The 27,399-nt window shown below is 47.8% G+C and overlaps 7 protein-coding genes across 7 annotated transcripts; 5 read left to right on the forward strand and 2 right to left on the reverse strand.

The window, feature by feature from the left end:
* Positions 1–172: 172 nt before the first annotated feature.
* On the reverse strand, positions 173–2,760 carry TREMEDRAFT_43904 (uncharacterized protein). Its single transcript, XM_007004453.1, has 13 exons — positions 2,705–2,760; positions 2,570–2,609; positions 2,389–2,465; positions 2,213–2,220; positions 2,068–2,166; positions 1,951–2,025; positions 1,645–1,808; positions 1,495–1,573; positions 1,003–1,349; positions 874–927; positions 692–828; positions 462–562; positions 173–283 (listed from the first exon to the last, which is right to left on the reverse strand). Exons 1-13 carry the CDS (start codon positions 2,706–2,708, stop codon positions 221–223), a joined length of 1,248 nt encoding a protein of 415 aa, XP_007004515.1. The 5' UTR covers positions 2,709–2,760; the 3' UTR covers positions 173–220.
* Positions 2,761–2,953: 193 nt separating this feature from the next.
* TREMEDRAFT_30695 (uncharacterized protein) lies at positions 2,954–5,847 on the forward strand (the record flags this gene model as incomplete). Its single annotated transcript, XM_007004390.1, has 10 exons — positions 2,954–3,021; positions 3,081–3,121; positions 3,197–3,513; positions 3,637–3,741; positions 3,935–4,247; positions 4,452–4,604; positions 4,859–4,919; positions 5,074–5,241; positions 5,366–5,446; positions 5,748–5,847. 10 exons carry the CDS (start codon positions 2,954–2,956, stop codon positions 5,845–5,847), a joined length of 1,407 nt encoding a protein of 468 aa, XP_007004452.1.
* Positions 5,848–6,142: 295 nt separating this feature from the next.
* TREMEDRAFT_68625 (uncharacterized protein) lies at positions 6,143–9,023 on the forward strand (the record flags this gene model as incomplete). The annotated part of the gene is made up of 7 exons (XM_007004714.1): positions 6,143–6,191; positions 6,507–6,738; positions 7,032–7,233; positions 7,499–7,601; positions 7,779–8,051; positions 8,227–8,626; positions 8,957–9,023. The coding sequence occupies 7 exons, from the start codon at positions 6,143–6,145 to the stop codon at positions 9,021–9,023; spliced, it is 1,326 nt and encodes a 441-aa protein (XP_007004776.1).
* A 514-nt stretch (positions 9,024–9,537) lies between these two features.
* TREMEDRAFT_68626 (uncharacterized protein) lies at positions 9,538–10,769 on the forward strand (the record flags this gene model as incomplete). Its single annotated transcript, XM_007004715.1, has 7 exons — positions 9,538–9,541; positions 9,578–9,638; positions 9,811–9,921; positions 10,045–10,061; positions 10,198–10,343; positions 10,445–10,525; positions 10,581–10,769. The coding sequence occupies 7 exons, from the start codon at positions 9,538–9,540 to the stop codon at positions 10,767–10,769; spliced, it is 609 nt and encodes a 202-aa protein (XP_007004777.1).
* Positions 10,770–12,028: 1,259 nt separating this feature from the next.
* Positions 12,029–12,907, forward strand: TREMEDRAFT_62164 (uncharacterized protein; the record flags this gene model as incomplete). Its single annotated transcript, XM_007004538.1, has 1 exon — positions 12,029–12,907. The coding sequence occupies one exon, from the start codon at positions 12,029–12,031 to the stop codon at positions 12,905–12,907; it is 879 nt and encodes a 292-aa protein (XP_007004600.1).
* Positions 12,908–16,468: 3,561 nt separating this feature from the next.
* TREMEDRAFT_62165 (uncharacterized protein) lies at positions 16,469–18,823 on the forward strand (the record flags this gene model as incomplete). The annotated part of the gene is made up of 5 exons (XM_007004539.1): positions 16,469–16,541; positions 16,595–16,807; positions 16,871–17,008; positions 17,098–17,464; positions 17,515–18,823. 5 exons carry the CDS (start codon positions 16,469–16,471, stop codon positions 18,821–18,823), a joined length of 2,100 nt encoding a protein of 699 aa, XP_007004601.1.
* A 3,783-nt stretch (positions 18,824–22,606) lies between these two features.
* TREMEDRAFT_62167 (uncharacterized protein) lies at positions 22,607–24,091 on the reverse strand (the record flags this gene model as incomplete). The annotated part of the gene is made up of 2 exons (XM_007004540.1): positions 22,607–23,011; positions 23,690–24,091. The coding sequence occupies 2 exons, from the start codon at positions 24,089–24,091 to the stop codon at positions 22,607–22,609; spliced, it is 807 nt and encodes a 268-aa protein (XP_007004602.1).
* Positions 24,092–27,399: the final 3,308 nt, after the last annotated feature.

Consider the following 27,399-nt stretch of genomic DNA (forward strand, 5'->3'; position numbering starts at 1 on the left):
GTCCGAGAATCTACCTTACCTCTTTCCCCTGACTTGTCCTTGCGACCTCCTCACTCCCCTTCATCTCGCATGGTCATGTCCTTCGCAGGGGGGAGAAAAGGTTGAGTCGTTGGGTGAAGAAGGGCCCACTATGTTAAGGTGACGCATAAGTGAGAAATACGGTAGAGGAATTGGAACACTCAATAGGATCCATGCATCATCTAGATCAAGTCACTATGACTCAGAGAGAAGACTTCGCCTTGAGCTCGCCCTTGACGGCCTTGCTCATACTCTCTGCGAAATACTGCCCCGTCAGCCGTCGACAAACTTGTTTCTTCCGAGATACTATGGTACGCGATACCTTACGTGCTACCAACTGAGTATCGTAGGAACTACGAGATGAAGAAATAAACCATACAGAAATGAATTGATAGCAAAAAAGGAATTGAGAGGGATAGGATGAGAATGGGAAAGGAGCTCACCTGCACATTGTGATCGTTCAAGCCTGCCATACTGATCCGTCCATCCATGGTCATGTAGACATGGGCATGTTCAGCGAGAGCGGTGACTTGTTCGGGAGTGACTGTCCGTCAGTACATTTCCACTTCAGAAGCACATCATAGTATGCGTCGCATAGCATTCGAGAGAGAAAAGGGATTTGAGTAAAAACCAATGGGGGGTCGTGCCAATGTCAACAGCATATTCGACTTACGACCAGTAAAAGAGAACATGCCAATCTGCGACTTGATATGTCCCCACTCGCCCGGAGTCTCAAGCTTCACCAACAGGTCATACAACTTAGAGCGCATATCGATAATTCTATCTGCCATCTTCTTGACTTCGGTAAGCCTATAAGTGAGCGGTTGTGGTGAGTTACCGAGCGGACGGACTTACCATAGTTCGAGTAGCTCGGGTGTACCGAGGATGGTAGCGACGAGTTGAGCGCCGCTGGTTGTCAGCGCCGACTCCAGGGTATTTGTGTGAGTTATGTCGCTTTGAAATCAGCCAAGAACAAGAACTCACTGAAGGGGAGGACTAGAATACAAAGGCCTGATCACTCTCTTGACCTGACTTAACACCCTGTTCTTCTCCTCTTTAGAGGAGCAAACCATCGAGAATGTCCCTGCTCTCTCCCCATAAAGACCCAAGTTCTTGGCGAACGATTGACACAAGATAATCTGATGTCCTTGTTCAACAAAGTGACGCACAGCAAAGGCATCTCCGGAGACATCACCCGAAGCGAATCCTTGGTAGGCCATGTCGAACAATGCAAGGTGCTTTTTCTGCTTGAGAAGTATGCTGAGTTCTTTCCATTGTTCCTTGGTGGGATCGATACCTGTGGGATTCTGGGCACAGGCGTGGAGGAGGATCTGCAGGTCAGCCGTCTCATCGTCCTCCGAGTGAAGGGAGATTTCATTCTTTTCATGTGCGGTGAGGCGGCTAGCGACGTAGAACTTGACATCGTATGTAAGTAAAGGGGAATATAAAAAGTAACAAGAGACCAGTTTGACTCACAATTGATCCTGGTTCGGCAGCTTCGATATCCTCTTTCATACCCTCAAAGTCCAATCCAACAGTCTTTTTGTCAAAGTACCTATATGCCGTCAGCCCCAGAATACCACGAACTCATGAGATGGCATTCGAAGAGAGTTCGAGTCAACCCACCTGTATCTTGCGGACTTCATACCTGTTTGCTCAACGATAGGAATGTGATTCCCCCATGTCGGGTTTGGGATGTATACGACCTGTGGACCTGTGTAATGGAATGAGAGAAATCCAGTAGCAATCCTCAAAGCTCCTGTACCGGAGATAGATTGAGCCACGGCGATCTGGCGATCAGCTCGACTTTCAAGGTGATCCTATTCCGTCCATCATTCGTCTACTTCCAACCGCGGCTCTGCTCTTTTCCCTCTGTGCGAAGCCACGTTTAGACGAGAAATAACGGTTGAGTGAATGTGAGATATCACCTACTCTATCTTCCACAATTGGTTTGCTTTCTTTTCCATAAGCCAACTCCGAGGCCAACTTCGTAAAGTCCGCTGCTCCCTACTTATCAGCTCTGCCATATACATATATCTGCCAGCCAACCGTTATGGGCAAATACTCTTTATTGAGTTTTTTCTGTTGCAATATATCTTCCGCTTTGAGGACAGAATCAAGTACCCATGGTTTCCCATCTTCGTCTCGCTAACGATCAACATCAACACACAATATGATTACATGGAAGACTTACGTATGCGCCTTTCAGACGAACAAAGGAGTTACACAGAAGAGAGATAGGCGGAGTTGAAGGAGATAACGAGAGTTCATAGAGTCGAAGATGGTGAGATGTGATGATTTGTAGGGTATTAAAAGTGAGTGAGGAGGGTAGGTTCAGCTTGACTACAGTGAGACAAGTGAGAAACTCACCGACACCAAGGTTGACCCTTTTGGGATCTTTATCGGCGTTGAATTTGTCTTGAACACCGAGGATAGGGTCTTCGGGACTGCGTAGTGAGCCAATATGTGCGGGATAGAACGCTGACAAGCTTCAGTCACAAATGATAAGCATTGAGAAGAAGGGATGTTGTACAGAATGGGAACGACTCACCCCTGCTGAACAGTCGCCCAGAAGTCAGTGAATAGGTTAGCTGGTTGTCAACGCTGCTTCTCTTCACACCACCGCAAAGGGTGGACCAGAAGAGTATGTTTGGTGGTAGCCAAGAGTATGAGGGATGATATTTACCCATGTCTATTTGTCTAAGTGTATGCTTGATTGTATGATAAGATGAAAGAGAAGAGTAGAAGGGATGAGATAGGAGACGTTGTTCAACACCCCGCCCGCCCGGATCATTCCCTCCGCCCTTCCACCGGCCCGGAGCCCCGGGACGGAACAATATTACGTAACTAGCTTCTCCAATCAACGAAGGGACGTTTGCACTTCTCGGCAACGAGTACTCTGGAGGGTAGAGTCTCTGTAAGTAGTATAGGCAATATGCTTCATAACCAAACACCAGACCCTATGCATGCCTACAGAGCCAAGAGGGACAGAGAAAGGAGAACGTGAGTCTTTCCCTCTCTTTCTTCCCACAGAAACCACTCGAGAACTAGCTGACAGACAGCGTGTTGAAGGCGTACAAAATACTGGGGTTCATATCCTCCGGTAAGTATCTCATATCCTCCCCAGGTCCTAGGGACTAGCTATATGAGCTATGGAAGGTTAACCACTGACGATTAGGAACCTATGGTAGAGTTTACAAAGCTATACTGCTAGGACCTCCTCATCCTACCAAATCCTCCACTTTACCTTCATCAACCAGAGCAGCGTTATCACTTTCCAAAGGTCCTAGTCCTGTCTCACCCAGTACTTCCACTTCCAGTTCAGCAATCTCGGCAGTTAACGACGCTTTGAACAATCCTGAATTACGTATGCGACCAGGTGATTTGAAGGCAAAAGAAGGAGATGTATTCGCTATCAAAAAGTTTAAACCGGATAAGGAAGGGGACGTTCAGATGTACGCTGGGATAAGTCAAAGTGGTATTAGAGAGATCATGGTGAGTGTCATTATCTCTGTCCACTTGCTTTTGGACTATATCACTTGTGAAGCTTATATATGATATTAGGATCTTCGGAAGTCGTTCAGAAGGAAGGTATTAGGGTGATTGTTGACTTGGCAGTTGAATAGAGAATTACGACATAGAAATTTAGTCTCATTGAGAGAAGTCATTTTGGAAGATAAAGCTATTTATATGGTATTTGAATATGCTGAACATGATTTTCTTGTGAGTCATCGTTTCTCCTCTTTTCTCTTTCTCTTTCTCTTCTCAGTGTTCGAATACTCCCGATCACTCACCTCCGTTCACTCCCACTCCCCCTTGATGTCCTCTCTTTCGCTCCTCCACAGAAAGAAATTTGTGTCATTCCTGGGTATTTTCGATAACTATATACTTGAAAGGGCAGTAAGATTGACACCAGCAAATAATCCATCATCACTCTCAAACCGTCCGTACCCCTATCCCATCATCAACCCTCCGTAGACTCCTTCATCAACTCCTCTGCGGAGTTCATTTCCTTCATTCAAACTTCGTCCTTCACCGAGACCTGAAACCAGCCAACATATTGGTCACTTCTGCCGGAGTTGTGAAGATTGGCGATTTGGGTTTGGCTAGATTATGGCATAGACCATTGGCACAGGGAGGTTTGTTTGGTGGGGATAAAGTTGTGGTTACTATTTGGTATAGAGCGCCTGAATTGATTTTGGGAGCTAAACATTATACTGCTGCTGTTGGTACGTCGTCATTTGACTCATTTTTCCTCTTTCATCTCTTTTGCTTCACGAGCATTTTCTCCGAATCCACTTGATTGACTTTCTCCCCTCTCTTTAGTCAAACATCTATCAGACGGACCTTTGTAAGATGAGGAAGTAAGATAGAGGGTGATGGGAATACCTGAAATGGAATACTTTACGGATTAGTTTTCACAAGCTTACGAGTAGACCTTTGGGCTATAGGTTGTATCTATGCCGAATTACTTTCCTTGAGACCGATTTTCAAAGGTGACGAAGCTAAGTTGGATGGTAAAAAAGCATTACCTTTTCAGAGAGATCAGATGGGTAAGATCTGCGAGGTTTTGGGGCCGGTGAATGGTGAGTCTGAGTTTGATTATCTGTCTTTATCATCTTCATGGTTATCCACTTGTCACTCTTACACCCTAGTAGTAGCCAAGTTCCTTTTCATATCCCCACAATCCCTTCACACCCCACCCCACCCCACCCCATTCCCCCTGCGGGACCCCTTCCTCTCCAGAGCCATTCGATTTTATATACACCCAGCGTTGCATGTTCACGAGATACAACACGGAATTGTCATCCATGATATTTGAACAAGAAGCTCATCTTAGATACACATTGGCCAGGTATCGTCAATATGCCCGAATGGAAGACTTACCTGACTTCTGGTCCGTAAGTCGTTCCCACAATCCATTGCTGCTTCGTCCCTCACGTCTCCTGAGCGTTTACAAACATTCAAGTATCATCTTGTCTATGCTTCTCACACTCGGATTGATCCAACAGGATATGAAAGTACTTGTAAAGAAAGTTGCTCACAAATATCCAGCTACACCACCCCAACTCCACTTCCTACATGGTACTCCTCACGATCTGGTTCCGCACAAGGATACGACCTCTTATGCAAGTTATTCGAATGGGATCCCGCCAAACGTTTGACAGCTAAAGAGGCACTGAGACATTCTTGGTTTGCCGAGGAAGGTGGTGTTGACGTGCCGTGAGTCGATCCCTATCTCACTCTCTCTCTCATCTCTTCAGTTGTCCACCAGTATTTGAGCTGTATGTCACAGGGTAAATAATAATATCGGAGAGGGATGCAGGGACATGAGTTGATGGATCAGGAGCGTATTTCAAGGTAGTAATGTCAATTACCCATCACGGCGAGTTACACATGAAGATAATGGGGATGTCAAGATGGGATCGTAAGTTGTTTATCTTTTTCCCTTCAAATCTGAAATCACTTGGCTTCCTACATGTTCCTCTCGTTTTCTGGCCACTTGGCTCTTAAAACCACTACCCCGCTGCCATCGCCCAACTTCCGAGGCCTGCAGTAGGAATTCGTGGTCCTGACAAATGTTTGGGGTCATCTGCCACAGACATCACCCTTGGACCCGCAATCATCGCGTCCTTACATGACACACGTCCATCTCATCAATTCCGTCGCTACAGCCACTCTTTCCATGGAATATCACTGTCATCCCTCAGGACTGATACTGACTCCAGACTCCCCCCTTCCCTCGCAGGCCCGCGGTTACCAGCAAGCACCAACTTCCGTTCCACCTCAGCGGTGGGAGTACCTCCTAAACGTACTCGCTTACGTTGACTCTATGCTTCTCCTTGTCTCATGTATGCCACTCCTGTAGCTCTTCGGCTCCGACTTGAAAACTTGAATATGCTCAATAGTCGTGTGACACCTGAACATTCATGATCACTGGGAAGACTCGGCCGTACCGGTTGTACCGGTTTACTGGAATTTGTATGACGTCATTTTGGCCTATGACGTCGCATCCATCTCACAACCTCCTTCGACACCATTCTCCACTTTTCCACATCTGTTCAAAGTACAGTATAGTACAGTACAGTACGATTGTAGTATCATACAACATCAATCCTACAAGATGCAATTCATTAGTAACAAAGTACAAGATTCAATGGGGACTTTACCCAGTGAGTCTCTCGCCCCCCCCCCCGGCCTCTCTCACACCCTCTTAATCTTCTCTCCTACCTCTTTGACTCAAGCATTGAACAACGCTTCCCCTGTTACATCTCTCCCCAACTATTCTCTCGCTGGCTCGTCTGTATGTTGTGTCAAGCATGTGTTGTTTACGTAGCGAAGTTGAACACGAGGGCGATTTGGGTAAAGCACATGCTACAATAGCGCATAAGGAACACATAGTTGGTGTCGTGACATGCTTCGAAGAGAGCTATGACAGTCTTCGCAAATCAGTAAGAAAGCATGGATTTAGATGGCTGATAGATCAGCCGCAACAGACCCAGCATACAAACATCGTCCAGATGGATCAACCATGAAAGCTCTAGCATGGTTCGGTAATCGTGATGTCAGAATTATAGATGCCCCTATACCTGATATCTCCGAGAATAAAGATGTTATTGTACGTACGACCGGAACCACTATCTGCGGTAGTGATCTTCATCTGTATCATTCGGAAATGATGGGTTTGCAGAAGGGAGATATTTTGGGACATGAGTTTATGTGGGTCTTCCAATATCTTTATCTACCTACACCAATCTCTTCCCAATCCAACAACCTTTGACTGTGGCCCTGCCTTTGTTCCGTATGTCATCCATTGTGATCTCCGCCTCACTAGTCAACCGTATATGACTCGCCTTGTCTCATTGTTTACTCACATGTATTGACTGCTTTCCATGACCTTCAGGACTTTTGTGAAGATATGAACACCCTTGACCCCAAGTGATCATTCGTGGTTTTGACAAATGCGGTCGTGGAGAGCGAGGAAGAGAGAAAGTTCAAAAGCTAATCATTAGGGCAATCATAGACCGTGTAGGACCCGAAGTCACAACTCTCAAACCCGGTGATAAAGTTGTAGTCTCTTTTCAAATAGCATGTGGGACTTGTAGATATTGTCAGAAAAAGTATAGTTCAATGTGTGATTGGACGAATAATTCTTCTTTACAGAAAGGAATGTATGGACAGCGTGATGCTGGTTTTTTGGGGTATGGGCATTTGGTGAGTTACAATCTACTTTGACTTTGTTCGACTTGACATTACCTCTATTCACTTCTTAGAATCCCACTCCCGGCGCGGTTCTCTAACCGTCTCCTTGATGTCCCACTTCGTAGTCCCCCATCTTTATGGTGGTTCATCTCAGTAGTGTCTCTGTGACCCTTGTTCATCTCGTTTCACCATTTTCCGGTCGCGTCAGAGGTCTCGATGAAAGTGAAGGGGGGGGGGGGGGGGGGGGGGGGGGTCAAAGTTTTGCGCTGACTCCAAGACCGGTGGTTTTCCCGGAGGTCAAGCCGAATACGTTCGAGTACCTTTTGGTGAAGTCAACTGTTTGAAGGTACCTCCTGGAGTATGTGATGAGGATGTTTTGTGTGAGTCGTTTTGATCCTTTCCCTCGCATTCATTTCACTTTTCCTCTGTCACCCTTTTGTCCACTTGCCCATTCAAACTCGGCATGCCCACTCTCTTCGGAGGTGCAATTGAGTTTCTTCCGAAACTATCTACTCCGCTTCCAAACTCTTCTCTCAATTAGCATTTGCTCATGACAGACCTCTCGGATATTCTCCCCACATCATACCACGCAGTCATGGACACCCGCGTTGAACCTGGTGATGTCGTCGGTGTATGGGGTCTTGGACCTATCGGACAATGTGTAGTGCGTTGGGCTTTATTAAAAGGCGCTTCAAAGGTATATGCCATCGACACTATCCCTTCGAGGTTGGTTCTGGCCAAACAGGCAAAAGGGGAGGTGGTGACGATTGATTTTAATGCGGAGGATGTTAGTAAGAGGATTCAAGCTGAAGTGCCAGGAGGTTTGGATGGTGAGTTTGCTTTTTCTTTTCTCTTCTCGTCCTCATTTCCCGTCACTCACCTCTCATCCTTTGACATCCCCAATACGTTATCCAACATCATTTCTCCTCAAACAAGCAACCGCCTCTCGATCAATTCATTCAATCGACCATCAAGGAGCAGGGACGGATGCTAACATGTCTGTAGTCTGCATCGATGCTTCCACATACCACGAACCGAAAACGCTTTTACACAAAGTTGAAAAAACACTCATGTTGGAAACGGACGTATCTGAAACTCCGAACGAAATGATCTACCTGGTCAAGAAATTCGGAAGAGTAGGTCTTATTGGAGTTTATTCCGGTTACACCAACCATTTCAATATCGGTGCATTGATGGAAAAAGGTGTTAGGTTTATAGGTAATGGACAAGCACCTGTTCATTTGTATTGGGAAGAGATATTAAATGATTATATCTTGACGGGAAAATTCGACATGAAACCTTTGGTCACTCATCGTGTTAATTTGGAGGATATGAAAGAATTGTATGATAAGTTTGATAAGAGATATGCTGGGGTGAATAAGGTGTTTGTTCAGACTAAAGTCAGGTGGGTCCCTTCTTTCGTATTTTTCATGCCATTCCTTTTGTTTATAATGCGTATCGTCGCATATACTAATCTTTCTTCACCTCTGTCCCTACTTTTTGACATCAGAAATCAGAATTTTTGATCAATTCTGTTCCTTGACTGTTTATTCGGATGTCCTAGTTTGATCGGGATATCCTTATAACTCACTTCTATTTCAAGTTGTATGGTCCCACGTCATCTCTGTTTCTATGCTGTGTCTCCAACACCCCTGATATTTTCCCCACTTCTTCTTCTTTTTACTTTGATATTGGGGTAGAAGTGGGAGAGTAGTAACATTCGCTGATAGTATAGTGAAGCACCTGGTGGGGGGTACCCTCCATTGACCAAAGTGTCCGATTGGGCGGACAAGGTGATGTGAACAGTCTTGTCCCTCTTATGCCGGTTTGGTAGGGAGTGTAGCAATCATATGAATTGTACATGATGTGGTAAAGTCGAGTGACTCGTAATGATTATGCAATCGTAGCACCAACCTTGTGTGTGTCACCTCGAAGATATTGACCATCCGTGTACCTCATCTCGTGTACTGTGACCCATATTAGCAACTTGCTTTTGACGTATGGTAAGTTGTGACCAGGAGTTTGGTTACACACGGTGAAAATTGTGTATGCCTGGTCACCCACATGTCTCTCCGTGCTGTATAGCTGTACAACCACCAAACGACCTGCACTATGTACATGGCGGGTCTATGAGGAAGACTGCCACATTGGGTGAGTGCCACATTCCTTCCCACCTCGTCCACCCAAACTACCATAACTTACCCACGCTACGTATTACTTACTCTCCATACTGACCTTACTCTCTCCATTGGATATCTTTACATTCAGCAACGCAACTCTCACTATAATCCACTGCATCATCTGATATAGCGGAAAATGGGTGAGTACAATAACCGAGGTTTCGCTGATGAACTAGGTTTACTCACTATCATCAGAAAAAACAAAGCGAAATCCAAAGAAATGAGATTTTTGTTCTTGTATATCTTTTCTTCTCTTTTCTCAGCTACTCCTTCACCACACTTCCATGCTTAGAGTTGTTATTATTCTTTGCGTCTCATGAATAGTGAACGGCATCACTTTCGAATGTAACGGAACCGACTGAACGATGAGATGAAGATGAACCGAGGGGTCAAAACTGACCAAATATAGAGGCTTGGATAATGCTGGTAAAACGACTATATTGAAGAAATTGAACGAAGAGGATATTCAAGATGTTTCCCCAACGTTAGGATTCAATATAAAGACTTTGATAAGAGATGGGTAAGTTGTTTCTCGTTTCAGATCTCTGACATTGCTCTCTGTCTTTCTTTTGCATGTCTTACGCAGTGATACGATGACGACCCTTTGATGGAGTTTATGTTAAGGTGAAGAGACTGATATTAGGTACACTTTGAATATATGTACGTGTGTGCTTACACCTTCTCTGCCCTAATTTCCTTACCTTGAGAAAAGTCAGAGATAGGAGCGAAAGAGGTATACCATTATTGTTTCGGCACGTATGTTCGGCTGTCAATGAATCTAGACATTGACAACAAGGGGATGTCGGGGGTCAGAAGACACTACGACCATATTGGCGAAATTACTTTGAATCTACCGACGCAGTAGTCTGGGTGGTGGATTCATGTGATCGGATGAGAATTCGGGATTGTGGAGAAGAACTGAGAGGTTTGTTGAAAGAAGAAGTATGTCTTCGACTCCTTGCTATCAACAACACTTCCCCCGACCCTGATTCTTGGACAAGATGTGATTCGTGGTGTCAATTCCAGGAAGAGCTGACAGGTAGCGATTGGCAGGAGCCACTTTATTGATATTTGCCAATAAACAAGATCTCGTAGGATCGTTATCTTTGGAAGAAATAAGAGATGTATGTTATTATCTCCCAAATTATCCGCACGTGTAAGAAGAGAGGTTGATCTCAGGGTCTCGACTTACATTCGATAAAATCTCATCAATGGTCTATCCGACCTTGTTCCGCCCACACGGGAATGGGACTTGAAGAAGGTATACAATGGGTGGTTAAGCAAGTAGCTGGGAGATTGTATTGGTCCGGACTTAATTCACCTCGGTCGATTGTGGAAACTCCGACGACCGAAATCATCACCACTTAGTTTCTCATACGTGATATTTGTCAGTCGTTGGTAAAATTGTACGAGATTTGGACTCGACATCGCTGCTAGAATGAAATAAGGCTTCACTGTTGGTGAGTCTTGTATCTCTCCCCCCGCTCTTCCATGCTCCTCCATGCTCCTCCATGCTCCTCCATGCTCCTCCATGCTCCTCCTTGCTCCTCCATGCTCCTCCATGCTCCTCCGTCCTCCTCCGTGCTCCTCCATGCTCCTCCATGCTCCTCCATGCTCCTCCATGCTCCTCCATGCTCCTCCATGCTCCTCCATGCTCCTCCATGCTCCTCCTTGCTCCTCCTTGCGCTCCTCGCCCTTTTTTCTCTTCTCCTATCAGTATCCGCGACCCGATTTCACCCTTCACATGAATGACGTGTGAGATTACATCCCGCTCCTCATTCATACGCACGTCACCCTTGCGGTCGAGCGGCAACACAGATGCCATGAACTCCACGACCCTTCATCGTCATCTGGGTCATACCTGTGCAGAATTGCAGATCACTGACGAGCAGAAGGAGGGGCTGCGCATCCCTTACATCATCCCTTACATCACCCCGAGATCCCTCCGTCCCAATCCTCGCGTTACCGAATGGCCTGTCGAAAAGTGAGCCTCACGGCGGAGTTGAACGAATGTGAGGCGAGGGCTAAAGATCAAAACGATGTGAACTCAATCTCCACCACTCGAAATACAAAGCGGTGCCGTGATAGTCGGAGACGAGGATAGAGAGTGCTTTCAAAGGAGAATAAATGGTACGTACGACTGGTACTCCGAATTGGAAATGTAAATTTGCAATCCCAGAGTCATCGCCTATGAGTTGGGGTGAATGACGATGATTGTGCTGACTTGTCGATGCTGATACTTACGTCCCTCGCCTTTGGTCACCGTCGCAGAAACCCCACGACCCGTCTTGGACCGTTTTCGAACTCCGAAGGAGTGGTGTGGGAATCGGTCCCAGGATATCATCCTCTCCCCTCTCCGGTAGCCATGTCATCAGTCTATGATCATTCTCCACTCAGACAAAGTGGAGTTTATGATCTCTCCTGATCATAGCTTACGTCGGTCCAACGGTGACGAGATTTCATCGGTTGATGGGGCTATCCATGAGGGTGAGTCTTAATACAGGATGATGATTTCAAAACTATAAGTGGACATGTCAATCTGGTTGTTTCCCTCAGAGAGTAATAATCATTACTTATTCTTCCGGCCAAATCTGATCGAAAAGCTAACTCACGTAAGAACTCTAGTCATGACCAATCCGACTGATGACTTGACTGATCAGGTCACTTTCACTCATCGGGAGCTCATACTCAGGGGATCCAACACTTCAGTGTCTCAAGTGACCACAGAAGGTGACCCAAACCGACCAACATACATAGATGTAAAACGCCGCTTTTACCTACAAGCAGCAATGGCTTCCAGCGACGAAGAAATGTTGGAGATGTCGCCGGTCCAATTTCGAATGATAGCTACTTGCACCTGCAATGTAACTCCCTCCGCGGAAGAATTGAATGTAGCAGTTCAAAATCGACTACCTCCTAGTGATGTTGGAGCAAGAGTCATGTTCACAATTCTACAAGGTACCGATTCTACTTCAAACTTTGATGAAGAAACAATGACAGATATTGATAAAGCTATTCAAAATCCAAGCGCCATCATACCGATACACAGTTTATTTTATTTTGATGAAGAAACTGAAAATCTGACACTTCCCGGGCTATATACTCTAATCGGTTTTGAGATGAATCTTGAAAGTGTTGTGAGAACAAATTGTAATGCTGAAGGAGACACTGATCAAGTAGAAAACACATTTTCTAAACCATACTTGGGTTTCATGACTCGAGATGAACTTCTTAGGATGAAAAGAGATTTTTTCAAAGTGCTTCACGATGGAGTTTCAGAAGGTATGAATGAAGCTGATGCTGCAGATTGGTGTATCTGTGATGGATCCGGTTTTGTAGTAGATGGAGAAGGTAAGGGTGTTTCAGTTAACGTGACCTACCGAAGAAGGAGAGTGATAATTTTACGTACACATCAATCGAATAAGAATGAAAGACTACTTTCCCTGCAGAGGAAGATTGGGTATAGTAGCGGTCATCAACCTCCACCAACAGAGCTGTATAGGTGATGGGGTCTTCAATATGAGGAAGGCCATTTCGTTGGTATTTGAAGTGATGATGGTAAAAACGGATGAACGAAGAAAGGGAGAGTATGAGATGATGAGGGAATGCATTGGTTCTCTTTCCTGTCAGGCTATTTGAGATGGGGTATTAGTAGGTATATAGGTACCATTGTAGATAAAAGTGATGAGCCATACAAACTGATTTGCTCTTCTTTCCCATTGACCTCAAGTTCATCTAGAGAAGAATCACCGTACCGTACTCTACAACTCTGATCCGCGCGAGTGTGATCGATCGGAAGAGGTGACACTCGGCGTTTGCAATGTGTCTACAAACATCTTACAAAGTTCTTGTGGTGGAACCAGTAGGAGCAATAGTTCTCATCAGAACCTGGGAACAAACTCACACTCCTTTCTTTCACGAAATAGAAGACTAACGTGGGAAATATTCGACCGGACGAATCATCGGTTTCGAAGACGACGACGACGACGAGGGAACGATGTCTCGCCTCGCCCGTTAACCGCTAATCACGTCCTCCGACCGAAACGGACGGATAGTGAAGGAAGGCAGTTTCTCCTTTGTCCTGGTGGCCTTGTAGAAGGGTGGGGATCTCTCTGGAGGGTTTTAAGTGTAGAGGTGTCTTTCTATCTCTGAACCTCTTCTTCACCCGCTCATTCAACACAATCAACATCAGTAAGGACACAACACTACCTAAGTCTGTCAGAAAATCGTTCCTTACGTTTACCGTGGGGTTTCATTGGATTGGTGACTATGTCGTCCGCAGCAGCAAGGGGTTCAGTGATGGCTGAGCCAACCATCCACTTGAACAAGAGCACCCAGTATAACAGAGAACCAATATTCTGGGTTAGAGGTACAACCCCACCGAGTGTGTTCTGTGTTACTGGCCGCCTGGAGGCACAGTATCAAGGCCCGCTACAGTTTTGGAAGTCCATGTCCATCAAGCTACATAAACGTGTGAAAGGAGGAGGGGGGGACAAAGATTCCCTCACTGTTGGGAAGTATCAGCTTTCGCTAAAGCCCTCTATACTCTACACTGAGTTCCACTCACCTTCAGAAATTCTTACCAGGATCGAAGCCAGGTATCAGCCCAGTGACATGGAGCTTCGGAGCAAGGCTGCTGGATTGCAAGGTATCAACTCCCTGTCAGTCTTGAGCAAGGAGGAAGTAAAACAGTTCAACAGTGGAATGGATGACTTTGTTGAAAGCTTGAATATGTGTTTCAAGGTACCGATAGATTGGGACATGCGGCAGCTGAACAGCACCTTGGTTCTTACAGACCATACCAGCTATGAGCCCCGGCAAGTGATTGTGTTTGAGTTCACCCTTGAATCTGTTCAGAAGATGTTTGCTGATATTAGATGATAATACAGAGGGGAAAAAGAGCATGCATCAATTCTACATGTCTCTATACTTATCACATTCCACTCACACGCATAAAACCAGAGACGGTCGAATAAAGTTCAGAGGATAAGTGAACGGAGTAATATTCGACGGAAGGGGTAATTCTAATGGCGGTTCGTCGGCCGTCCCGGCCCGATTCTATCGGCTAACACTCCCCCACGGGACAATGCACGACTCTGCAGTAGTCCCGGACGATTTATCGATGGCGACGGCGAGGTTTGTGATGATGTAGAAGGTAGTAATGATGAAATATTGAGTGTTATGTGTGTGGTAGTAGTGGTAGGTGAAATCGTGAAATGAATTTCTGTGGGGCCCCCCGCGGGGCTCCGCTCTGACACGTGGCTACCACTCACCGCTACCAATGACCGACTCTTCTGTATCTTTTCTTTTACTTCATCACTTTTACCTCCAATTAACGGTATGTCCACCTTTCGCCTTTCTCCACTTTTATCACTCATTTCTGACTCTCTGAACTTCCCTCTATCCTGTCTGCTTCTTAAAACTTCAGGTTTGCTAGTAGAAACCCGAGAATCGATGAATTTCCTTCGTGGTCCTGGCTGACAATATCTCATAGATTCGCCACTCACCGAAAATCTTTTATTTTTATAAGAATCATCATTATGCCTCGTCGTGGGTTTCTTCTGGTTGGTCTCTGGAGGGAATCGGAGAGAAAAGGTATGCTGTTTATTGATTCTGTCATTATCTAGACTGATTTCTCGAATTCTCTCCAATGACGATTTTTTATCTTCAGATGTTGCTGGCCACCTTGGCCTACGCTGGGTTTCTCTTGGCGGCGGCCTCTCGTGGGGGTCAAGGGGCTTCGTTCCCTTTGTTCGATCTCCTCCACGATATGGAGGCTTGGGAAGGGGCGGTGAGGGACGTCTTGGACTACGAAATGAGGGGTCGTGATGAGGAGATGGGAAATATTTAGTTTTTGTCACGGCCGTCGAACAACTACTTCTTAATAGACCGACGGTCGACGAACCTCGGCTAACTTCACGCTCTGAGTCGATGTCTCACCCAACCAGGAGGGCGCAGACGTCGAAAGGGGTGTAACTACGGCGTACTTCGGCGTAGTTACTCTAACTAGGGTTTTGATCTACTGATGGCGATGTATCTTGATTTATAGCTATCTCTATCTGTCTTTTACTACTGACAACAATCAAGGATCGCTGAAGAACTTCAGCGATCTTCTCAGCTAATATTATCTACTCCTCCTAGACGTTCATCCAACCCTCTCGCGCTTTGACGTACTTCAACGCACTTCATCCAACTTCCCCGAGCCCTCGGCCATCCTCTTCCTCCTTCGACTAACTCCGCCTAACATCGCCGCACTTCTGCTCCCATTGTCCCTACTTAGCCTAACTCCGTCTAACTTCGCCGTACTTCTGCTCCCATTGTCCCTACCTAGCCTAACTCCGTCTAACTTCGCCGTACTTCTGCTCCCATTGTCCCTACCTAGCCTAACTCCGTCTAACTTCGCCGTACTTGGTCTCAGAAGTCCTGAGTTACGTGTAGAGTAAAGAGGTTAAGACGTGATGGGGGTTTTGATGGTCAAAGGAGGGTCATTGTTGGTGGAATAATCGAGGTGTCACGACGTAGTTCGTGACAGTCGCCCCCTTCTTTAGCCGCGAACGTCCTCGTGAGCGATTACACCTCTGTCGTGTCAAGAGAACTTAGCAGCGTAGTACCCCCATTCTCTCCCTCCCCATGACCATCTTTCACCCTTCTGCTCTTTGCGCCGCACTTCGTAGTTGGGCCTCCTTTCACTCCAAAACCCGACAATGAGACTCCCCTAACTTCGTCGAGGTTTGCCGTAAGAAGCCCTGTGTCTTTTGTAGGTGAGACACGCTTCCTGAATGGCAGCCGAACAACACCGTTGTTTGTCGAAGTAACCCTCGCTTATATTGAGATGAGACACTATAGCGTGGGAATTTTGATCGTCCCTGCGATGCCTTTTGTTGATGAAACGCGAAGTTTGCCGCATGTTGACGACGAGGGTTTAGGTTTGATTATACTAAATACTGAGCAGTTCGCCGAGCTTCTCTCTTTTTCCCATCTGCTTTCAAAACTTTCTATCTCTCTTACCTAGAAAACAGATTTGTTACCTTGAATCATCTTTTATTTCTTTAAGTATTTTTAACGTCATGGCCCCTCCTACTCCCACCTCTAACCCTTTCGCCGCCATGAGGAACTTTGGTGGTATGGTGTCGTCTGCTCGTGAGTTATTCCTCGACACTTACCTTACTTCGCCGGACTTGGCTGATGTTCAGTTTCCTTCGGCGACAGATCTCGCCAAGTCTCCTCCCTCGGCCTCGGCACCCTCTCTTTGGGGGAGCCGTCTGGCGATGTCCCGCCTCCTCGCTCCGCTTCTCCTCCCGTCGGTCCTCCCGCTGGTTCTCCCTCTGCTTCTCCTCCTCCTGGTTCTCGCTCTGCTTCCCCTCCTGCCGCCAGCCCTCGCCGCAGGACGCCCGCCTTTCGTCCTGGTGAGTCTCCGTCCTCCTCCGACCAGGAGTCGCTCAGTGGTTCGGAGTCGGACGATCAGTCAGACTTCGAAGGAAAAGGGGGTGATTATAGTGATGAGGATGATAGAATCGTGTCGGAGGGTGAAACCGAGTTAGAGGAACACTCGGATGATGATATGGTGGCGGTTAGTGTAGAGGACAACAACGTAGATAGTCCTGAGCGTGAGTTCTTCGTCCAACCTCTCACACCTTCGCCGAACTTGGCCTTGTTTATCTGTTCTTTAGCTCTCCAAGACATTGCTAACTCGCAGCCGCTCCTGCCCCTCCCCCTGCTCAAATTGTGGGCCAGAAACGACGCCGTTCCCTCTCCTCTTCTTCTTCTTCTTCTTCTTCTTCTTCCTCTTCTTCTTCCTCTTCCGGGGTTCTCCCCCCCCCCAACGCCATCGCCGCTGCCGCCGCTGCTGCCGCCGCTGCTGCCGCCGCCATCGCTCCTGCTGCCGCCGCCGGTCCTGCTCCCGCCGCCCCTGTCGCTGCTCCCCCCCCTTCTCCCAGAGGGGAGCCTTCGCCCAAACGGGTGAAGAGATCACTGCGGGAAGAAGAGTACTTGTGGGAGAAGATGAAGTCCGAGCCTGGTCGTTGGATCGCGGTTGGTGTTGACGAAGCGTGTGATCGTTGCCGGTGAGTCCACCTATTCGTACTACGCCTAAGTTACTCCTGCTAATTAGTAGACGTGAGATTATCACGTATAATCGTCCAAACTGGCCCTGCCTCAAGGCAGTCAGGCCACACAACAAGGCCCTCCGTTGTGCTTCATGCACGTCTGGCCCCTGCTCCTTCTGTCCCGTTTCCTCTGCCCGGGACATCCCGCCCCGTCCCTTCGACGCTTCTCCTCTCCCCCCTCCCCAGACTCCAGCGTCTGTCCCCCGTTCGCGGGTACCGTCTTCGTCTCTCCGGTCGGTTCGCCGTACTTCGCCGGACCTCCGCCCGTCGCCTCCGTCGCCGTCGCCCTTCGCTCCTGTGGCCGGCCCATCACGTCTCCCGGCTGTTCCTCCTTCGTCTTCTCGCCGTCCTTCGGCCTCTGCTCCTTCGGCCTCCCGTCCTTCGGCCTCTCGTCCTTCGGCGCCACGTCCGTCCTCTCCAGTGGTAGCTTCTCCTCCGGCTCACAGCACCCGAAGTCGGCGTCCTTCTGTTCCTCCGGCCTCTTCGGCGGCCCCTCCCGTCACCCCTCCCTCTGCTTCCCAGAAGACACCGAAGTCTTCTTTAAAGAAATCAAAAGGGAAATCTAAAGAGAAGGAGGTTGCCTTCAATGATGGTGATGTGGAAAATGAAGATACTCAGCGTGCTGGTCCCTCTGCTCCCCGGTTGTCCCTCGTCCACCCTCGTATCTCCCTGGACGTCCGTATTCCTGAGGACGAAAAGGAATTCGCCACTTATCGTTCTCTCGTCCTCGGTCTCACTACTCAGCTTGAGGCCGCCCGAAATGATACATCTCTCCTGCTTGACTTCTCTTCTCGTCAAGCTAACGCTTTAAACAATCTTACTGCGGCGTTAGTAGATGTAGTCAACACTGGGGCTCTGGACGACGAAGCAAGGACAAGGTTAGCGGCCGTCTCTCGCCGAAGCCTTACTGAGATAGCCGATGTTCGCCGAAGACTGTTCGACACCCCCTTCCTAGTCACTCCTATGGCGTATGAGCCACCACCGTCCCTTGACTGGTTAGGTCGCCGTAGTAATTCTCGTGTCCCAGCTTCCGCCCAGACTGCCCTCGACCTCCTCAGTCTTCCCTTCGAGTGTCTACGGACCATACGTTCTCTGTGGAGGACCCCGAGCATGCAAGCTGCTCGAGATGTCCAGGACTTCGGTGACTTCTTTGGGGCTATGAATCGGGCATGGAATGCTTCTCTCTCTACTGCGTTCCCGTCTGAGACTCTCGACCTACCTTCGGTCATCGGTAGCCTCCACACCAATCCCGCGGGACCGAGTAGATCGAAGGAGAAAGGAAAAGGAAAAGGTAAGGGTAAGAGTAAGGACAAGTGAGCGGTACGTAGCTGTAATCCTATGTTGTATGCAGTACGTTCTATCTCCTAGCCCTTCGCAGTCGCCCTTCCTTCGGCTTAGTAGGGTGAAGTTCGTGGAACTTCGCCAATATGTCATCAGCTCCATCGACGTTCTCCACTGGTTCCCATGATACTGAATCGTCTGTTCCTTCGTAACCTAACCACTCTACCAAGTACTCTAACTTTCCTGACCTCTTATTTACTCTAGAGTCCACAATATCCTTTACCTCCCAAGACTCTCCCTCATTGTCTACTTCTACTGGCCCAGGTGGCTCAGCTTGCTGACCAGGAAATATTGGAGGGTGATAAGGACGGAGCAAGGAGACATGGAATACATCATGGATACCTGCCATCGTTCCTGGTAATTCCAATTTACAAGCATGAGAACCTACCTGCCGTACTACCTTGTACGGCCCACTTTGCTTAACATCTAACTTCTTCATTGGTCTCTTCGTCTTAATATTCTCTAACGACAGCATCACTAGGTCTCCTTCCGCGAAGTTCGGCGTAGTCCGGTGTTTCCTATTGTATCCTTCGGCGTACTTCTCATTAGCTTTCTCAATTCCTTCGATACAATCTTTGTGTATTTCAGTCAAATCTTTTACCACCACCGTAGCAGCGGGCACTTCGACCTCGCTAGCCTTTATCTCTTCAGCCCAACGAGGGTGATATCCATAGTTCGCATAGAATGGGGTTTTGTTTATCGCAGAGTGCTGGGTGTTGTTGTAAGCAAAGCTAGCTCGAGCGAGTAGCTTTGACCAGTCGTTCTGCTGATAGGAGGTGAAGATTCGAAGATACAGTTCCAAAGACTGGTTGGTTCGTTCGGTCTGTCCGTCAGTCTGTGGATGATATGCAGTAGAGAGATGTAGTCTTATTCCGAGACTATCGGTCAAATTCTTCCAGAACTTGGAGGTAAACTTCGATCCCCTGTCCGATACTATATTCTCTGGCAACCCATGCTGGGCCACCACATAGTCCAATATCAACTCTGATAGGCCGGCTGCGGTTAACTTCGTCGTAGTCGGGATAAAAATGGCCCATTTGGTCAACCGATCCACCACTACCAGGATGGAATTATATCCATGGGAATTTGGCAGCTCCTCGATAAAATCCATCGAGATGCTAGACCAAGGTTTCGTAGCTACCTCCAGTGGTTTAAGCTCCCCATGAGGTTTCTGTCTGTTAGTCTTCGCTCTCTGACATACCGCGCATCCAGCAACATAATCTTCGACATCCTTTCTTACTCCAACCCAGACATAATCCCTCAGGACTAGTTCAAGAGTCTTCGCCGAACCTGGATGACCGGCCAAGGCTGAGTCATGTCGCATCTTCATGATCTTCAGCCGAGCATCGGCGTAGTTCGGCACATAAATGCGATCGTCGAATGTGAGGAAACCTCTTGAGTTCCACCCCCCACGAAGGATTAGAGGAGACCGCGAACTACGGCGTAGTTCGGTGATTGATCCTGGTTCCTGCACGTTATCGTTACACGTAGGATGAGAACACTCAGCGCAAACGACTCCTAATAATTCTTCTCTGACCCCTTCTATGTCTTCGTCCTCCTGAACTCCAAGTACTAGATCCATAGGGTCCACAAGATCATTTTCCTTTACCTCCCTTGTCCCTTGCAATGCTCGAAGGAGGTGACGCAACTCCGACGTGGTGGCGTCAACTTCGTCGAACTTCGGCAGACCTTGGATAAGGTTGCTCTCTTGTACCATGGTACTTCCTTTCCCGGAATGATAGTCCGCCCGTCTAGATAATCCATCTGGAAGACTTGCCTGGGTTCCTGGCCGATAAACCATTTTAAACCTGAAGTTAGCTAGCTCCTCTACCCACCTACCTTGCCGAGGACTGAGTTGTTTCGGTTCCATCCAGTAGGTAAGGTTTAGATGGTCGGTAAGTACTGTGGTTTCCACCTGCAATAATAAGTGTCTCCTTCTTCTGAAACCCTCCACTACAGCGAGGAACTCCTTTTCTCCTACCGTATAATTCAGTTGAGCTGTGTTGAAAGCACCAGACTCAATAGCTACCGGGTGTTCTTGACCAGCCGTGTTGATCTGCGAAATTATGAACCCCCAGCCGAAGAACGACGCATCTGTCTGTAATATCGTCTTCAATGTAGGGTCAAAATGGGCTAACACCGGCGCAGTACACATCCTAGCCTTCAACTCTTTGAAGGCTGACTCCTGTTCGACTCCCCATACAAATGGTACCTCCTTCCTTGTCAAGTCATTGATAGGTCTAGCAATCTTCGAGAAGTTGGGGACAAAGCGCCTGTAGTAGCTTACAACTCCAATGAATCCCCTTGACTCTCGTAGATTCTTAGGACGTGGGAAGGAAGTGATGGCATCAATGTATTCTGGGTTCACCGATACACCTTTAGAGGATACCACGAAACCCAGAAACACCACCGAATCTCTTTCGAACTCGCACTTACTAGCTTTCACGTACAGGCTCGCCTTCCGCAGTACCTCAAAGACCTTCGCCGTAGTTCCTCGTAATTCCTCCAACGTATTCCCATAAATGAGGATATCGTCAATGTAGACCACGACTCCATTCCCTAGTAGCTCTCTAAACACCTCATTTAGGAAGTGTTGGAAGACCGCGGGGGCGTTTCGCAGCCCATCACGAACAACCAGAGATTCAAACATACCATACTGTGTCCTGAACGCCGTCAGGTGTTCATGTCCCTCTGTCACCCTCAACAATTGGTATGCTCCAATTAGATCTAGTTTGCTGAAATACCTTGCTTTTCCAAGTTCTTCGGTAATTTGACCTATTAGAGGGAGAGGGTAGGCATCTGGTATGGTCGCTTCGTTCAGTTTTCGATAGTCGATGACCATTCGCCACTGTCCTTCGGCTTTCTTCGGTATCATAAACATTGGTGAGCCGTATGGCGAGTTACTTGCCCGAATTCGGCCAGCGGCGATTTCACGATCTAGTATGTCTCTCAGCGCGCGTCTCTGATCTTCTCCTTGAGCATAGAGGGAGGCGACCTTAAGGTTCGCCCCCTCCTTAAGCTCAAACTTCAAATCGTAGGACCTTGAAGGGGGAAGGGTCTCTCCTCCCTTCTTCGGATTAAAAACGTCAATGTACTGGTGGTATTGTTCAGGAACTACCTGGAACAACTCGTCTTGTTCCTCCGGGCTCAGCTCTTCAAGCTCATCTTCGCCGCGGCGGTCTATCGCGTCCGTCAGAGTCGGCAGCCCTATGGCCGCTAACTTCGCCGCACTTGGTGGGGTTGGGATGGGAAATTTCACCGAGTTGTCTCTTCCATCAAGGACAACCCCTTCCTTCCTCATCCAATCCCACCCTATCACAACATCTGCGTCGCAGAGCGTTGTTACATCGAGACAAACAGATCGCACTTCGGCGTCCTTCGTCAAACTAAATCCGACTTCGACAAACTCGGTGATGGGTCCAGCGACACTCACCGAGCCGTCGAACATGTGAACGGGTACGCTCACCTGATATTGTCTCCTTTCTGCGCCTATCTTCGTCGCCGCTCTAGGACTTATATATGAACAAGTAGCCCCGGTGTCCCAGAGCGTAGTTAGCTTCATTCCATTAATGAAAATGTCCGATTTAGGTTGATCTCTGGAAACGGAAGGGATGAGGAGATGATTATCGACATTGCATGAACAAGGGGTACTGAGTGGTGTATTTTTGTATTCACAATCCTCTGGCTCCATCAGCTGTGTTTCTTTTATGGGTTTGGGAATGGTGGCCGAGAGAATATGGCGGACCCGCCGAGCCTCGCCTACTGCGACAGGTCCTCTTCTTTTCCCTGGTCCTCTTCCAAATCTACTTCTCCTCCAACCGCATTCAAGTTCCTCCTCTGTCCGAGAGGTACTGCGTTCCCTCCCGATCCTCCACCACGTTCTCCGAACTTCTCCCCCCATGGAGGCAACAGTCCAACCTTAACCTTAGCCTCCCTTACAGGGCATTCCTTCAGCCAATGTCCTGCTTCACCACACTCGGTACACTTCCCCTCCTTCCTCCTTGTCTCCCTCAGATCGGAGCTCGGCCTAGGCCATCTTCGGCGAACTTCGTCGATGTTTGGCGGTGTACTCTTTACCACCGTCGACCTCATAGCCGCCTGGGCACCACCCTGCGCCGAAGGTTGCCCCTTTTCCCATTTCTTCTCTTCTTTCTTCTCCGTCCTCTGACTTTCCACCACTGTCGTTGTCCTTATCCCTCCTTCCCTTTTCCTCTCTGCCTCCTTCTCCACTTGTCTCCTCCACAGGCGGTTGTCCAAGGGAATCACAAACTCCAATAGCTCTTTTACAGTCCCAAACGATCTACCGTGTCTTGCGATTTCATCTAGAAGGTGCGATTTTAGTCCTTTCTTGGCTCGGTCAACTAGGTTTCCATCATCAGACCACTTGAGAATCGCAACATGTCGCTGAAAGGCGGAGAAGTAGTCCGAAGCAGACCCGGTTTGCTTGAGGTCGTTAAGTTGTCGGGCCGCAGTTCCTTCTTCGTCTGGATCACCAAAGTTAGTCTTGAGGTACTTAACGAACTGATCGTGTGTCGTGAGGTACTCAGGAAGAGGTCTTTTGGATAGATCGGGCTGCACTGCAAGAAGAGGTGTTTCGCGTAGATGAGAGATCATGAAAAAGACTTTCTTAGTGTCGTCGGGGAAAAGATGAGAGTTCAATTCGAAGTGTACGTCGCACTCAGACAGAAAGGCGGTTAACTTGTTCCGATCTCCTCTCCATAGGTCTGGGTTAGGTAGCTTTATCCCTTTCCGTTGTTCGCCCACTACGCTTGGGGTCGCCGAAGTTTGCCGTCCCATGGCGTACCTCACCCCTTCTGATATCCCTTCTGCAATCCCGCCCACTGTATCCCTTTCTCTTCTCTGTTCCCATTCCTCCCTACGTCTTCTCTCCTCCATCATGTCTTTGTTCATATTCGCCACCATCTGCATCAAGGCCAACACCACCCCTTGTGTTCCTTCTTCTCCCAAGTTCGCCGTACTTCCAGTGTTTTCTCTTGGGCGAGGGGTTTGGTCTGATCCAAGTGGGGATCCCACAGGTGGAAGAGCATTAGACGGAGGAGAAGGAGGGTTAGAAAGCACCGGTGGAACGAACTCATCTCCTTGAATTGACCCCCCCACACTATCCTCAACTCCAAGGTCCTGCCCCATTGCTCTGCTAAGCTCCTCCAATGCTCTCCTCTCGTTCTCCTCCATCCTGTCTCCATCCCTACTCATGCCTCGTGTAATTCTTCTTTCTGGTTCCATATTATCTTCGTACTTCTCCGAGGTTCGCACGGGTCGTCGGTAAGAGCGATCCTTGATACTGTCACGGCCGTCGAACAACTACTTCTTAATAGACCGACGGTCGACGAACCTCGGCTAACTTCACGCTCTGAGTCGATGTCTCACCCAACCAGGAGGGCGCAGACGTCGAAAGGGGTGTAACTACGGCGTACTTCGGCGTAGTTACTCTAACTAGGGTTTTGATCTACTGATGGCGATGTATCTTGATTTATAGCTATCTCTATCTGTCTTTTACTACTGACAACAATCAAGGATCGCTGAAGAACTTCAGCGATCTTCTCAGCTAATATTATCTACTCCTCCTAGACGTTCATCCAACCCTCTCGCGCTTTGACGTACTTCAACGCACTTCGTCCAACTTCCCCGAGCCCTCGGCCATCCTCTTCCTCCTTCGACTAACTCCGCCTAACATCGCCGCACTTCTGCTCCCATTGTCCCTACTTAGCCTAACTCCGCCTAACATCGCCGCACTTCTGCTCCCATTGTCCCTACCTAGCCTAACTCCGTCTAACTTCGCCGTACTTCTGCTCCCATTGTCCCTACCTAGCCTAACTCCGTCTAACTTCGCCGTACTTGGTCTCAGAAGTCCTGAGTTACGTGTAGAGTAAAGAGGTTAAGACGTGATGGGGGTTTTGATGGTCAAAGGAGGGTCATTGTTGGTGGAATAATCGAGGTGTCACGACGTAGTTCGTGACAACCGCCTGGTTTCCGTCGCGAACTCCCTGCACATTTGGAGGGGGGTCAACCCCTAGCTAATCTCTCTAACGATTCTAGGTTCTACCGGTGGTTTCTGACCTATCTTAGAATTACTCACATTCTTAGGTACACCTGAAAATTTTACATTTTGGCTCACGAGAGTTTTCCCTTCGGTGGTACCTTCGGTGGGTTTCTCTGAAGTTCCTTCCACCCACACTTCTCCTTCTGGTACTACCTCTCTCTCTGGTACTACTTCTCTCTCTGGTACCACTTCGTTCTCTGTGCCACCTGATAGATCTCCTAGGTCCTCAAAATCAGAATAATCGTAGTCGATGATTTCATCATCATCTAAGGTCACGTATACTGAACCATTGTTTTTCTTCTTCGGTGGTTCTACCCGTATCGCTGACATATTCACCGAATGTACTGGTCCACCTAAAGCTTTTGTGAGTACGTCTGCTCTCTGATAGACAGTGCTGACGTATGCTAGTTCAATAACTTTATTACTGACTAGATCTCGAAGAGCATGATGTCGAATATCGATATGTTTTGTCCTCTGGTGAGTACCAGGTTTTCTCGCTAGTGATATCGATCCTTGGTTATTGCAGTTTAATATAGTAGGATTTAGCTGATCGTAGCCTATCTCCCTCAGTAATCCTCTCAACCACTGAGCTTCCTTCGCTGCTTCAGCCATCGCGATGTATTCTGCTTCGACTGTCAACGACGATACTGTAGCTTGTCTTTTTGAACTCCAGGTTATCGGTGAGTCGTTCATCATAAATATCCAACCGGTAGTTGATCGTCGTGTGTCTTTACAACCTGCCCAATCGGCATCAACCCATCCTGCTAGATCGCTAGCCTCGCCACCAAGACGAATACCATGTAACCGAGTGGACCGAAGGTAGGTAATTACCATTATCCCTTCCTCCCATACTTTCTTCGTTGGTTTGGTGAGGTACCTAGCAAGGTATGAGGCTGCATATGATATGTCGGGTCGAGTACATGTGGCTAACCACTGTAGACATCCTATTAATTCTTGAAATGGTCGAATTTCACTCTCCACCTCAGACATCGAAGGATTTTTCGCAGTAAGAGGTAATGGCGTTTTTCGGTCTCGATGTAAGTCGTTTTCTGGAAACTTCTGAACTATCTTATCGATGTATGCTGGTTGGTTTAACCATATTGTCTTTTCTTCTCTGTTCCTTGTTACCTTCATACCTAAGATAGTACTTATCTCCCCCAGGTCGGTTATTATCCATCTTTTACCTAACCCATCGAAAATTTCCTTCGCCTCTTCCTTCGATTTCGTGGCTAATACCAGATCATCGACATAGGCTAGCAGTATTGCTGCTCCCTTTCCTTCGATTTTCCCTTCTGGTCTGTAGTAAAGACCCCAATCTGACTCGATTCTTGAAAAACCTAGGTGAGATAATCCTTCGCCGAGTTCTATCCACCATGTCCTACCAGATTGCTTTAAACCGTAAAGAGACTTAACTAACTTCAAGGTATTACATCCAGGTTTCGGCTTTATCCCTTTGGGATACTTCATGTAAATTTCTACATCGAGTTTACCGTTTAAATACGCCCCTTCGACATCGGCCTGGCGAATTTCGAGATCTTCGGTGGCCGCTATAGTCAAGAGTATTCGGAACGACCCCGATCTACCGACAGGTGCGAATGTCTCTTCGTAGTCGACACCTGGTACCTGTGAGAATCCTTGAGCTACTAGTCTGGATTTATACTTTAGTAAGTTTCCTTCTGAATCTGTCTTCACTTTGAATACCCATTTACATCCAATGGCTTTACGACCCGGCGGTAACACCGTTTCCACCCATGTATCCTTAGATTCTATGTTGGATATCTCTTTCTCCATGGATTCTAGCCACTTCTCACCATCTGGGCCGTTTACTGCTTCTTCAGGAGAGATAGGATCAATGAGAGAAGTATCACTTTCGATACCTGCGATAGAGGCGAGTGAGACTAACTTATTAGGCTTGCGACCAAAGTCTAGGAACGAGTCTGTTAGGCCTGCGAAACGATGGGGGGGTCGAATAATTCGTCCGTGACGTGTCGTCAGGATCCCCTCGTCCCCGTCATCATTTCTTCCTTCCTCATCACTTCTCTCATTTTCGACGATATCGTTCTCGTAGATCCAATTTCCTCCCCAGATGCCCTGTCCTCGTCGTCTTTCAGTAGGTTGTGGGCCTGTATTAGGTGAGTTGTCTCTGTCGACATCATTTCCTTGTTCATTATCGATATTTTCCTGTTCGCCACTTTCTGAGCGGTCGTCAGGGAAAATTTCTTCGTTGACGACGGGGTCTAGGTCCACTTCGATGGCGTCGAGAGGGGTTTGGATGACATCTGGCGACTCTCTAGTAGCCACCATTCGTCCTGTCGAGCGACGAACGTCTCGTGAGTGTTCGATTCGTCCCGATCCGTCCATTCTAACGATCCAACCGCTCACACCCTCGTCTTGACCTAGTATAACGGCTGACGAACCCCTAGGTATCGTGAAGTTCGACTTCAGCCTTATCTCTCTTGGTATCTGAACGAAACATCGTTCACCAAATCTC

Source organism: Tremella mesenterica (assembly GCF_000271645.1).
Source record: "Tremella mesenterica DSM 1558 unplaced genomic scaffold TREMEscaffold_5, whole genome shotgun sequence".
NCBI classification, from domain to species: domain Eukaryota; kingdom Fungi; phylum Basidiomycota; class Tremellomycetes; order Tremellales; family Tremellaceae; genus Tremella; species Tremella mesenterica.

Coding starts and splice junctions, on each gene's coding strand:
- TREMEDRAFT_43904 (XM_007004453.1), bottom strand. Junction 1,574..1,644: donor ATGAAGTCCGCAAGATACAG/GTGGGTTGACTC, acceptor GACGGCATATAG/GTACTTTGACAAAAAGACTG. Junction 563..691: donor CATGTTCTCTTTTACTGGTC/GTAAGTCGAATA, acceptor ACTGACGGACAG/TCACTCCCGAACAAGTCACC.